We start from the raw sequence: 12,671 nt of genomic DNA on the forward strand, positions 1-12,671 counted from the left end.
GCCATGTCAAGTTATCATGTAATTGTCTATTATACAGAATTTATTCTGTCATCAATTTTTATCTGTTACATAATATATTCTGTTATGTATTACTGTACATTACAAGTACGTCATGCTAAGTATGTCATCTATTACATGTAAGTCAAGTCATGTAATATTCACTGTTGCAAGTATGTCATGTTAAATATGTTGTCTATTATATGTTATGCCATGTTACGAAATGTTTCTATCTCAAGTTGGTCATGTATTCTAAGTTATGTTCAAGTCACGTTATGTTACGTCAGGACTTCAGTCCTTTCGTATTCCAGTCACATTTCATCTTGAGTACATTATGATGTGTAGAATACATGGGGCCACAACAACTGTGGAGTATGTATTTAACTACAATTGTGATGCGTAAAATACATGGGGCCACAACAACTGTGGAGTATGTATTTTTCATATTAAGTCAAGTTTGTGTAGAATACATGGGGCCACAACAACTGTGGAGTATGTATTTTTAATGTTAAGTCAAGTTTGTGTAGAATACATGGGGCCACAACAACTGTGGAGTATGTATTTACACGTAGAATACATGGGGCCACAACAACTGTGGAGTATGTATTTTTCATGTTAATTCAAGTTTCAGAGCAAGTTCATGCTAAGTCAAGTTTCAGATCAAATTCATGCCAAGTCAAGTTCAGTTCATGTTTCAATTTAAGTTATGTCAATTATGCTATGTTGTACGCTAAGTTATTCTTTAATTACTTATGAATTTGATTATGCATTTATGCTTTTACTGTCATCCATGCATCATTAGTCTGTGTGGAAGTTTTTTGTTAACTTACTGAGATTTGTAATCAAATCTCACTGTGGTAGTCCCAACTACCATTCCTCCCGAATGGTAGATCTTGTTACAGGACCTGAAGGAGGATCAGGAGCTGACCAACTAGACACAGTCGACTGAACGACGGTGCGTCGTTAATGTTAATATAGTAGTTAAATTACTACTTGTACGATGGAGTTGCATCTCCAGTACTTTTGGATCATAACTATTTTGGAATAGTGCTGTGATTTTAGTTATTCAATGGATCTTTATATATGAAGTATGTTTTAAGTATTGGGATATTTTCAGTTTGGTGCATAGTATTGCTAAAGAAAAAAATTATCCGCTGCGAATATTGCATAATGTTATATGCATGTTAGGATTATTGCATCTTATATGTCATGAACGGGGGAAGGTAACCTTGTGTTGCATGTCTCGACGCTTCAAATGTCCGTCCGATCCCAAACGGAATTTGGGGACGTCACAATAGTCCCACCAAATGGAACTCCACTTATTTCATACTAGAAGTTGTAGAAACATTTGTAAAGCCATTTTTGAGATTGGAGAACGATGATGATCATTTTTCTTGCTATTGTCGTAGTGTGAGTTTGAGCCCCCAAACTCTAGTGATTGGGTGAGAGTTAGAGTAATGGTAAAATTTTTGAAAATTTTTTATGATGCTACTTTGAGACTTTCTGGCTCTTCGTATGTCACATCTAATGCATATTTCTAGGAGTTTTGTGGCATCCAATCACATTTATAAAAAATGAGTCAAAATAATGTTCTAGTGTTAAGATGTATGGCTGCAAGCTTGAAGAGTAAGTATGAAAAATATTAGGGATTAATTGAAAAGACTAACTTGATGATATTCATTGTCGTTGTTCTTGAACCAAGATGCAAATTTAGTTTTTTGTATTTTTGGCTCAAGAAAACTTATGGTGGTAATTTAGTCGAAGAAACGATTTCAAAAGTGAAACAATTGATGACTTATATGTATGGGGAGTATAGTGCTATATATGGGAGTTCAAGTGGAGTTTCAAATTCTGAGCCCCTTCCTTAGTTGATCCTAGTATGATTGATTCTGATTCTCAACAAAGTTTTTTGGGTTGGGTATAAGCAAGAAATTATTGAATCTAATCAAATGAACAAATCGGAGATTGATCAATACTTGGAACATGGTTGTGAGGCACGGGTTTCAAATTTTGATATTTTGGATTGGTGGAATATCAATGAAATAAAGTATCATATTTTGGAGAGAGTTGCACAGGATTTGATGATCATTCCCATTTCCTTTCTTTTGAGTCAGTCTTCAGTGCGGGGGTCGTGTGCTTGACCCATTTTGTTGTTCATTATCTCCAAGAACAGTTGAGGCACTCGTTTGTACTCAAAATTGATAAGATCCAATGCCAATTGATTTCCTTGCCTCCTTGGACAATGTTGAAAGTTTTGAGGCAGAATCGGGTAATGAACATATTTCATATTTATATATTTATTAAACTTTTTAATGTTTATTTTTATATAGTATATTAATCATGTTTTTTTGAGTTTAATTTGAAATCAAGCTTTATTTATGTTGATGAAGAGTGCCTCAAGGCCTATGGTCCATAGTCTACATGATGGTATGATTTTCATTTTCACTTCTTTGTTAGAGTTTGAATTGTTTACTTACTTGACGGTTGTTGGGTTGAATTCTAATGTTAGCTTCTGCTAATAAGTTGTTGTTCTCCATGATCTTTCGTATTCTGATGCAAGATTTAGTTTTTTTTTTTTTTTTTTTCACATGTTCAGTCTAGAGATGGTCCGATAGGACATCAATGGAAACTCAACACACCCCACACACACATCTTTTCCTTATAATTTTGATCATAATCACTTAAAAAAGAAATAAGATACATGCAGACTAAAAATTTATTTCTTGTGCATGTAGAATGACATACCCTGGGCAAGACCTTCCTTTTGCTCTTATCCAAGATATGTTTAAAGGAGAAAACCAGTGGACAACACAGGAAGGCTTTGGGCTCAACCTGTCTCTGGAACTTCTCAGCAGAATGAATGTTTTGAACTTAAAACGAAGAAAATATTTGAACTTAAAACGAAGAAAATAAGAAAGGGAAACTGTATGATGTTTTGAATGTTGGACAAGTTTTCTTTGTATGATGTGTTGGTGGCAATATATACAATAAAATTGATTTCATTCATAAGAGGAAGTGGTTCCTTAATTGTTATATATAAGATGAAGTGTTACTTATATATATATATGTGTGTGTGTGTGTGTGTAAACCGAAATTTTACCTAACCCAAATGTGTCGGGTTGGGTCAGGCCAATTTTGAACTGTGCGGACGTCAGGTTGTGCTGGGTTGACCAAAAAAAGTCCTTGTAAGGGCTGGGTTGCAGGGCTATTTCTAACCATTAGAAAATGTTGCTTTCAATTCCTATATGATGGTCATTTCTCTACTGTTGTAATGTCTTACATGTTGCGTACATGATGTATGTTACAGGCGTTAAAGCTCTGAACAAGACCCACTTTTCAACCTCCCACCTATCCGGAGGCAGAGAAACTATTGCCTTTGTCACTGTTTTTGCCATTTATAATCCTCCCCTGAATAGTCTTGCTGATGATAGATCATCAAACTTGATTACTGTCGGGAATTCTTCATATGGTAAGGTGGAGAGGTCTATGGCCCTGTTGAACATCTTCATTAACGTCATTCAGGTAATTTCTGGTAAAATCTGAGCTATTTCAACATATGCACATATTGTAGACACTGCCAAGAAACTTCACAAAATTTTAGTTCAAGTCCTGGTATCTAAATTTGTTTTGAGGTCCTCTTATGTGTTGTATCTTCAGGTGACAATGCCCCAAAGCAACATTGTTATTCTTACCGAGCTAGTATCTGACCTTCGCATGCGCCGAAATAGGGTCACCGTTCATCCAGTTCAAGGTGAATATTCACGAGATAAGTTGATGCTTCAAAGAATCAGGTCTTATATTGTAAGAACACATTGCATTTACAATAGGTTGAAGAATTCTGTTGTTGGTCAATGGCTATGCTTCTTGAGCAATGTTCCAATAGTTTAAAAAATCCTGAACTTTCTATGTTTATTTCCCCTATGATTGAGCGATCTATATGCTCTCTGTCTCTACATCCATATTTATGATCATTTTGTGACTCCAATGAATTTTTGCTTTCTGTCACAATTTTATTGTAAGTTTCATAAAATTTTCCCTCTCATTTCCACAAGGGTAGGGAGTGCTTGAGGTCCCTATTTATATTGTAGTCTCATTCTGTTGTTGGCTGTAACTGTTTTTATTACACTTGAGACCCAATTAAGGAAGTCCGTGTTTATGTGAAACAATGTCAAATTAAAAGAGATTAATGTTTATGTACCCAAGGTTTTAGTTATACGTTCTTTTTAATCAGGCTTATCCAGAAACAAGGCTTGGGGAGCTTTCTCATAAGGAGCATGTCACTCATTACATCTTCACTGACTCAGATATAGCAGTGGTTGATGATCTAGGACAGATATTTCCGGATTATTCAAGTTTCAACCGGCTCTCACTTCTGGAACAACAAAGCACAGCCTTTAAATTCAGGATTCATGGCAGTGAGGGGTACCACTGATGGGATTGTGAGGTACACTAAGGAATTATCTTTGTTTTCTTTCTTTTATTCCTTGTATGATCAGTTTGGCTGCAACTAAATGGCGAAAAATGTATAGATAGGAAGCTGAAATCTGGAACTTGATAAACAGCACGAGTCAGTTGCATAAATGATCATATCAATTAATCTGGGAAATTCTGGGGTAGGAAGGTTTCAATCAATTTTTTTCTGTCAAGTGGACGAATACCTACGATTTGGAGAGGATTGATGACACATACTCTGTTCATTGTCCAGTAGTGCTCTTCATATGGGAGGACTACCTTTGCATTTCGCGTTTAGCAGCTGCAACATTACTTTGGAGATCATAGCCAGTACCACCTTCAGCCTTACCATTGATGGCAATTGTTATTATTTTTTCATTTATTGCCTTTTACCCTCCAGCGAACAACTGATTTCCTCTTTTCTTTTATTTCTCTTCATTCTTCTTCTATTGTTCTCCTTACCTTTCTTGGAAACAGGAGGAAAGAATAAGATGTGAGGTTGGATGCAGGGCAAAGCTTTTTTTTACAAGTACTGAGAGTTTACAGTTCAAAGTACATGAGTGACTCTTGAATGCTCGGAGATCAGTTAGCACTTGCATGGATTGTAAAGTCTGACCCTTCCTTTGACACAAGAAAATTTACCAAACAGCAAGTTTTTCTAGAGAAAATTGGTGGTGTCTTAGTAATATTTTTACCATGTGCCATATACAATTGGACGCCACCAAAAGGTGCAGGTCAATTTCACGGCGTGCCCTTGGATGTCAAGGTATATATTGTAATATAACCACCAATGTCCAAGATCACCAGGTAAATATTCATCATACTTGAGTTTCAGTCTCGTAAGAAGAGAAGTAAGACATGATTTTATCATCTTATACTGTCTTTTACGTCCTGAATTCAGGTTCTTCATTTTAAAAAATCAAGGAAACGCCTAATCTTCAAGTCTTGGAACTTCTTCCGTTCGTCTGCCAACTTATCGGATATGTTATGCCTCATCTTAAGTAGTTGGAGAACAAAGTATGATTTTTGAATTAGTTTTTATGATTTTTATTGGTGGGATAACCAATTTCACTTGAGTCAGAAACTGGCATAGATTCAGTTTTTTCTGGCAGCATATGGAACTTTAAACATATGGGAGTTCCACTATGGTTTTTGATTTGTTGGAAACAACATAGGAACCTATGCTTCTCCTCGCTTCTTCTCTTGTAATAACCTTTTTAAGTGTCTGTTCTCTAGGTTTTTTCAAAGGGAGAGGGAGGTGGTGATGGAATGTGAAGGTACCATTGATTTCAGGCAACGCTACCTTTCTTAAATGTTATAATGTGTTCTTTCTCGTCGCAATGCCATCTGGTGCATGATTGAGCTCCAATTTTTTTTTTTTTTTTTGCTTAAGTTGTAGGAACTCGTTGGCTAAGGTGGTAAGGGTAAGGGTCTTGGTCTTCACGACCCTTGAGTGCAAATAATTTTAGGCCCCGTGTATCATTTTGAGAAAGTGATTATTTATCTAATTCATGTGATGCAGATACACTAAACGAATTCAGGGTTTAATCAGATGAAAGATATGTTGTGTTTATATGGTTTCTGAGATATCTCGTAATCAAAGATGTCCTAGGAACTAGAAATTGATTCGACAAAGTAGCATTATGAATTGGAAGGCATATATTTAGATGAACAGTTTGCATCGTTTGACACCTTGTTATATGTTTAATGCCTTAATGGGCTTGCATTGTGAACGGAGTCTACCAGGCTAAACTGGTACTCAAATCATGGAAGCCATGACTATTAAGTATTCTCTACCTGCCTGTAATGTACCTTTGGGATTACCTATTACTCTCTTGTATAAAGAGGTTTAGTTTCTGTTATGTATTTCCAACATCTGCATTTATAGGAAGTCTGATCAGAGTTCGTTTCAAGGCTTTAGGCCTATTTACCTGTACATATAACTCAGCTGCATGAAATATCCATCAGGAAATGTAACTAAGCGTAATGGTTTTCTTTGAGATTCTGAGCACCACCACCAAAAGTCAGGGCATTGATTTTCTTACCTATTTCTCTTTCCCTCATCTTTCAATTCAAAAGCCAAACATCTAATTTCATTAAACAGGACAACCAAGCCGAATAAAAATATGGGACTCGAACGATCAACTGAAACAGTGAAACTCATCAAACATTAATGTTCAAGTCTGCCACCACTTCAAGATTGCTTGTAGCAGGACTCTGTTGCAATAATTGTTTGGGACTGAGGTTAAAGGGGCTCTTCCATAGGGAAGAACACCCTCCAAAAATTGGCGTATGCCGCTATCTGCGGCGAGCACACGGTATTCTTTAGTAAAAGGCGAAAGAATAGTTCGCTCTGTGCTCACCGCGCGGCTGCGTGGTTTGTGGAGTTGAGTTGGTTCCATTTTATTGTAATCTGCTTGCTGGGATTTCACTGCATCGTTCCAGTGTGGGACTCGGTGATGAAACAAGATAGCACTTCAGAGTTTGCAGCTGTGCACGTGTACAATGAAACCATAATCCAACGGCTGCAGTTGTGTTGAATGATATCAATCACATAGACGTTCACATGAATTAAACGGGTGGTTTTGGTTTTGTACTGATTTATTTTTTTAAAAACTAGTCCAAATCGATTAGGTTCTTATAAATAGTTAAAATCTAAATATTTGAAATATTTTGACTTTGAACTACACTAACTCGCAGACAAGAGGCATATTTAGCTAATCACTGTAGCTCAGCAATATGATTATTTTATGAAAAATTTTATTTACAAGCACAATTGCGTAATAATATGTGCACAAATATAATGTGATTAGTAAAAAAATAAATTTTATTAAAAATATTGCTAAAAAACTTTTTCCGTTGTTTGTGGTTTGTGTGGTCTCTTATGTTTCGTTCACTTCCTCCATTCATTTTTTGTGGAATGGGTTTTGGGATTTTTACAGTGAAGCAAAGAAAATTCATGCAATTTCTGACCTAGCCAGAAACTGATTGGGAATGGTGAGGCTTCAGTATAAGCCTTATAGAGAAGGGGAGAGGAGCACTGGCTAGGCTTTTGGTGCTGCTCTTTCCTGTGTTCTTGCACAGTTTGTTTAGCCCTTTAGGCCATTCTTCGCCTTCCATATTCTTGGTAATATTCAAATTATTTGCTTGGAATAATTTTCCTTCCTATTTCACTAAATGGGTCAATGGATGTTACCTAGAAAAAGGCTTTTTTTATTTTTATTTTTTTTTTTAATCTTGAGCTTTTTAAAAAGTTTTGCTTGTAAAAAAATGAGATCTAATTTTCTAGGTTTTCTTTGGTCATCTTGGGTAATTTGTAATGGTTTGGGTCATTAATTCATCAATTTTGTAAATAGTTTTGTATAAAGACAAACATGAAATAAGACAATCAACCAACTTGCCATTATCCGGGCCACCATCATTCTTAGGTTTGATTTATTTGTTCTATAATAATCTCTGTGTTGGCCATGGTCCTGAGATTCCGTCTCTGGTTTGCTTCTATTGTCAAGGACAAAGAGTTGTAGTGTTTCTTTGCCAATGGGTGTCTGCTTCTTCACATTTTCATGGTTGTTCTATGGCAGGTTGTTGGGCATATTGCATTGGCACCTCCATGGGTGTTTTTCCTTGTATACTCATGGAGGGAGAATTAATATGATTAGTTTCTAAATGCCTTTGTTTTTTCTTGTTTTATTTTATTTTTCAAAAATCAATGTTTAAAAATATGATTTTTAAATATTAATTTAATTAGAGTATAATTATTAATTAACATATAATTAATTGAATGCAAAATGTGATAAAAATCAATTAAATAAAGAAATTATTAAATTAATAATATTTTATTATTATATAGAGAGTAAATGGATAATCCAATGTGGGGATTGGATTTGAATGGAATAGACAAATACAAACTTATGTGATATTAGCTAAAATTTGAGTTCGTATTTGACTATTCCAATGAGAGTGCTCTATTACTGGACTGGATTGGACCGATTCATATATATATTTTCTATTTTTTTATATTATATATAATTTATATATATAATATATAATTATATATAAAATAATTTTATATTATATGCTAACTTGCTAATTAATATAACATTGGATTTTAAAATCATTTTATTCATGTATAATAATAATCGAATAACATAAAACTAATATTATATAGAATTAATCTTATAAATCTTAATCTAACATTTGATATAACATAAAAATTTTAATCTTAAACATACATTTGATCATATATGTTATTATTATAAACTATATATATTAAGGATAAAAACATTTTATAGCATAATAAATTATAATATATATTCTTTTTGATAAATACATTTATATACATTTGATCATATACACTCATATAAAAAGTGTATGTAACCATTATATTATCACCAACATATATAATCAAATATATAAATATATATATATATATATATATATATATAAATAAGTTAGATACTAACATATTATCACTAACATACATAATCAAATACTATATCACTATACGTTACTATTATATATATACATAAACTAATACTAATACTATTAGTAATCCACTATATATAAATAAATATATATTATCATTGTAGTCTATAGTATTAATAGTTATATTAATACTATATCACTATATATATATTATAATATACTATAATATATCACTATATTATTATATAGATATAATAAATATACCGGATTGGAATCGGTAAAACCGGAAGTACCTGTTTAGAGGTGTAACTGGTGTAATATCACTTCTTCAAATCTCAAAACCGGTGTATATTAGTTCCATTATGAAATATGTTTAAAACCAGACTTATTACACCCCTATTTTTGAGAAAATCAATAAATTTTGATCAATATTTGTAATCAATATCTATAAAGCCACATCAAATTTTCCTCAAGATATATATATATATATATATTTGAGAAAGAGACTGTTTTATTGATCATATCCTTCATAAAAAGGAAATAATGCATGAAGGGCAATCCTCCATGTCCACAATTACCTCATAAATATATAAGACATTTTTTTGCTAAAGTATATCCACTTAGGGAAATTCTTGAGCTTTTGCTTAATGTCACATATCACCATCCCCGCACCAGTCCAACCTTCCTCTTCCTTTTTAAAAGCCTGAATCACCTGTAGTGAATCCCCTTCTAGTATAATTCTTGTTAGCCTAAACCAAGAGCAAAAATAATAGCTTGGAGAATCCTAGAGGCTTCTGCAATGAGAGGGTTAGGGAATAAACTTTTGTTCATTCTCATTGTGGCCATTACTTTTCCTTCCCAATCATGTGCAATGACTCCAATTCCTTTTTTGCAATGAAGTTTATCAATAGCAGCATCCCAATTTATCCTTTATAGTATTCTGAGGTGGAGGATCCCATGTATGAGATGTGCTACTAACTGAAACTAATCTGCTTATTCTCTGGGAATTTGTTTTTTTCAAGTTCTGTAACATATCTTTTGTTTGTTTCACTCTACCAGGTTTTGATGAGTGAATTCATCTTGGAAAACAAATGTATTTCTTCTCGGCCAAATCCTTCTTGACCTGCAAACTTCTTGGCCTCCAAGAGGCAAGAGTTACTGAAATGAATCCTTACTGAAATGACTTTTCTGAATTTTCTTGGAACATTGGCTCCATATATCTTGTGATCTCCATAAGGCATGAGCTACTGATTCTTCCTCTTTTACACATATTGGGCAGTTTGGATTCTCTAAAACTTTCTTTTTATAGAGATTTAAGTTTGTTGGGATAGCTTCATGACATGCTTTCCACACAAGCACTTTATCTGCCTGAGGTATCTTCAATTTCTAAATGGCTGACCAGAGATTCCTCAAGACTTCTTATATCATATCAAAACCCATTTATATCCTAGCTAAATCGACAGTGTGACTTCATAAAAAATACTGAACTTGTACTGTCTTTTATGTCCTGGATTCAGGTTGTTCATTTTAAAGGATCAAGGAAACGCCTAATGTTCGAGTCTTGGAACTTCTTCCGTTGGTCTGCCAACTTATCGGATATATTATGCCCTCATCTTAAAGAAGTGGGAGAACAAAGTATGATTTTTGAATTAGTATATATGATTTTTATTGGTGGAATAACCAATTTCACTCGAGTAAGAAACTGGGCTGGTGCTCTGCCATTTAACCTTCTTCATCCATTCCTTGGCATAGATTCAGTTTTTCTGGCAGCATAAGGAACTTTAAAGATATGGGAGTTCCACTATGGTTTTTGATTCGTTGGAAACAACATAGGAACCTATGCTTCTCTTCACTTCTTCTCTTGTAACAACATAGGAACCATTGATTTTAGGCAACACTACCTCTCTTAAATGTTATAATGTGTTCTTTGTCGTAGCAGTGCCATCTGGTGCATGATTTAGCTCCCCCCCCCCTTCTTTTTTTTTCCGCTTAAGTTGTAGGAACTCGTTGGCTGAAGGGTGAGAGGTCGTCGTCTTCTTGACCTGCAAACAATTCATTTTGAGAAACTGATTATTTATCTAATTCATGTGATGCAGATACACTAAACGAATTCAGGGTTTAATCTGATGAAAGACATTTTGTGTTTATGCGGTTTCTGAGATTTCTTGTCATCAAAGATGTAGGAACTAGAAATTGATTTAACAAAGTAGCATTATGATTCTCTGAACCAGCAAGGCATATATTTGGATGAACAGTTTGCATCGTTTGAACACCTTGCTATATGTACAATACCTTAATAGGCTTGCATTGTGAACGGAGTCTACCAGGCTAAACTGGTACTCGAATCATGTAAGCCATGAGTATTCTCTACCTGCCTGTAATGTACCCTTGGGATTACCGATCACTCTTGTATAAACAGGTTTAGTTTCTGTTATGTATTTCCAACATCTGCATTTACATGAAGTCTTACCAGGGTTGGTTTCAAGGCTTTTGGCCTATTTGCCTGTACAACTCAATTAGCTGCATGAAATATCCATTAGGAAATGCAACAAACGAAGTGTAATGGTTTTCTTTGAGATTCTGAGCACCACCTCCAACAGTCAGGACATTGATTTTCTTACCTGTTTCTCTTTCCCTCATCTTTCAGTTCAAACACGAATAACTAATCTCATGAAACAGGACTGTTACACAACTGACCTGCTCCGAACAACCAAGCCGAAAGACAATATGGGATTCGGACGATTCAACTGAAACTCATCAACATTCAAGCAAATTGACATAATGTTCCAGTCTGCCACCATTTTAAGACTGCTTGTAGCAGGACTCCGTTGCAACACTAGAAACAATAATAGCTTAAGACTGAGATTAAAGGGGCTCCTCCATAGGGAAGAACACCCTCCAAAAATTGGCGTATGCCGCTATCTGCGGCGAGCACACGGTATTCTTTAGTAAAAGGCGAAAGAATAGTTCGCTCTGTGCTCACCGCGCGGCTGCGTGGTTTGTAGAATAGAGTTGGTTCCATTTTATGGTCATATGCTTTGTGGGGTTCCAGTGCATCTTTCCAGTGTGGGACTGGGTGATGAAACAGATAGCCCTTTGCAGTTTGCAGCTGTGCACGTGTACAAAGAAACCATAATCAACGGCTGCAGTTGTGTGTGAATGATATCAGTCATATATATTCTGACGCTCACATATAGATTCGTAAGAAAATCAATATCTGTAAAGCCACATCAAATTTTCGTAAGACTTTTTGACAGTAATCTCAGGTAGGGTCTCAATTGAAAACAAAGTTATGAATCAGAGAATCAAAATGACAAATTTTAAAGATCAAGCAGAAAAAAGATAATGGTGCAAACCGAAAGTCTGATTTTGTACTTACCAATAATATATATATATATATATATATATATATATATATATATATATATATCCATTCTATTAAAATAAGTGCCTATCTAGTTGCTACAGTAACTTTTTATTTTTACATTAATTTTTTTTATTTTTGTTAACTTTTAATTTTTCATTATTGCTACTTATTATTGGTCCTATTTATTTTATTTGTAATAAATCAAGATTGTTTGTTGCATTGGAAGAAGAGAAAGATGAATTTATGCACATGGTTAAAGTTGAGAAAAAATATTTCTTCAATCGAATTTCTTTTGTTTGATGGCGAATGGGTAATAAAAAATAATAACAAAATCTCTATAGATCTCATGAACACGTTCTCCTGTACGCCGGGTCTGCATGCTTTGTGAACATACAAGTCTTTCTTTCTAATCATCATTTTTTTAATTAAA

The 12,671-nt window shown here is 34.4% G+C and overlaps 1 protein-coding gene and 2 non-coding genes across 20 annotated transcripts; 1 reads left to right on the forward strand and 2 right to left on the reverse strand.

Moving 5' to 3' along the window:
• Window positions 1-895: 895 nt before the first annotated feature.
• Window positions 896-6,340, forward strand: LOC122277795. Of its 18 annotated transcripts, none has more exons than XR_006229128.1 (8): window positions 896-952; window positions 2,112-2,266; window positions 3,305-3,519; window positions 3,655-3,798; window positions 4,229-5,256; window positions 5,351-5,726; window positions 5,843-5,873; window positions 5,972-6,340. XR_006229128.1 is itself a non-coding variant. In XM_043087955.1 (5 exons), the coding sequence occupies exons 2-5, from the start codon at window positions 2,209-2,211 to the stop codon at window positions 4,427-4,429; spliced, it is 618 nt and encodes a 205-aa protein (XP_042943889.1). In that variant the 5' UTR covers window positions 896-952; window positions 2,112-2,208; the 3' UTR covers window positions 4,430-6,340. The 18 variants fall into 18 exon arrangements, 1 of the variants encoding a protein (XP_042943889.1); XR_006229131.1 differs by lacking the exon at window positions 5,843-5,873 and having other exon boundaries at window positions 5,351-5,466; window positions 5,686-5,726; XR_006229132.1 differs by having other exon boundaries at window positions 4,229-4,441; window positions 4,527-4,610; window positions 4,703-5,256; window positions 5,351-6,340.
• A 362-nt stretch (window positions 6,341-6,702) lies between these two features.
• LOC122277862 lies at window positions 6,703-6,821 on the reverse strand. Its single transcript, XR_006229172.1, has one exon. It is a non-coding gene; the product is annotated as a U5 spliceosomal RNA (small nuclear RNA).
• A 4,926-nt stretch (window positions 6,822-11,747) lies between these two features.
• Window positions 11,748-11,866, reverse strand: LOC122277874. The gene has a single exon (XR_006229183.1). It is a non-coding gene; the product is annotated as a U5 spliceosomal RNA (small nuclear RNA).
• Window positions 11,867-12,671: the final 805 nt, after the last annotated feature.

This window comes from Carya illinoinensis, chromosome 9 (genome assembly GCF_018687715.1).
Source record: "Carya illinoinensis cultivar Pawnee chromosome 9, C.illinoinensisPawnee_v1, whole genome shotgun sequence".
In the NCBI taxonomy this organism is placed as follows: Eukaryota; Viridiplantae; Streptophyta; class Magnoliopsida; order Fagales; family Juglandaceae; genus Carya; species Carya illinoinensis.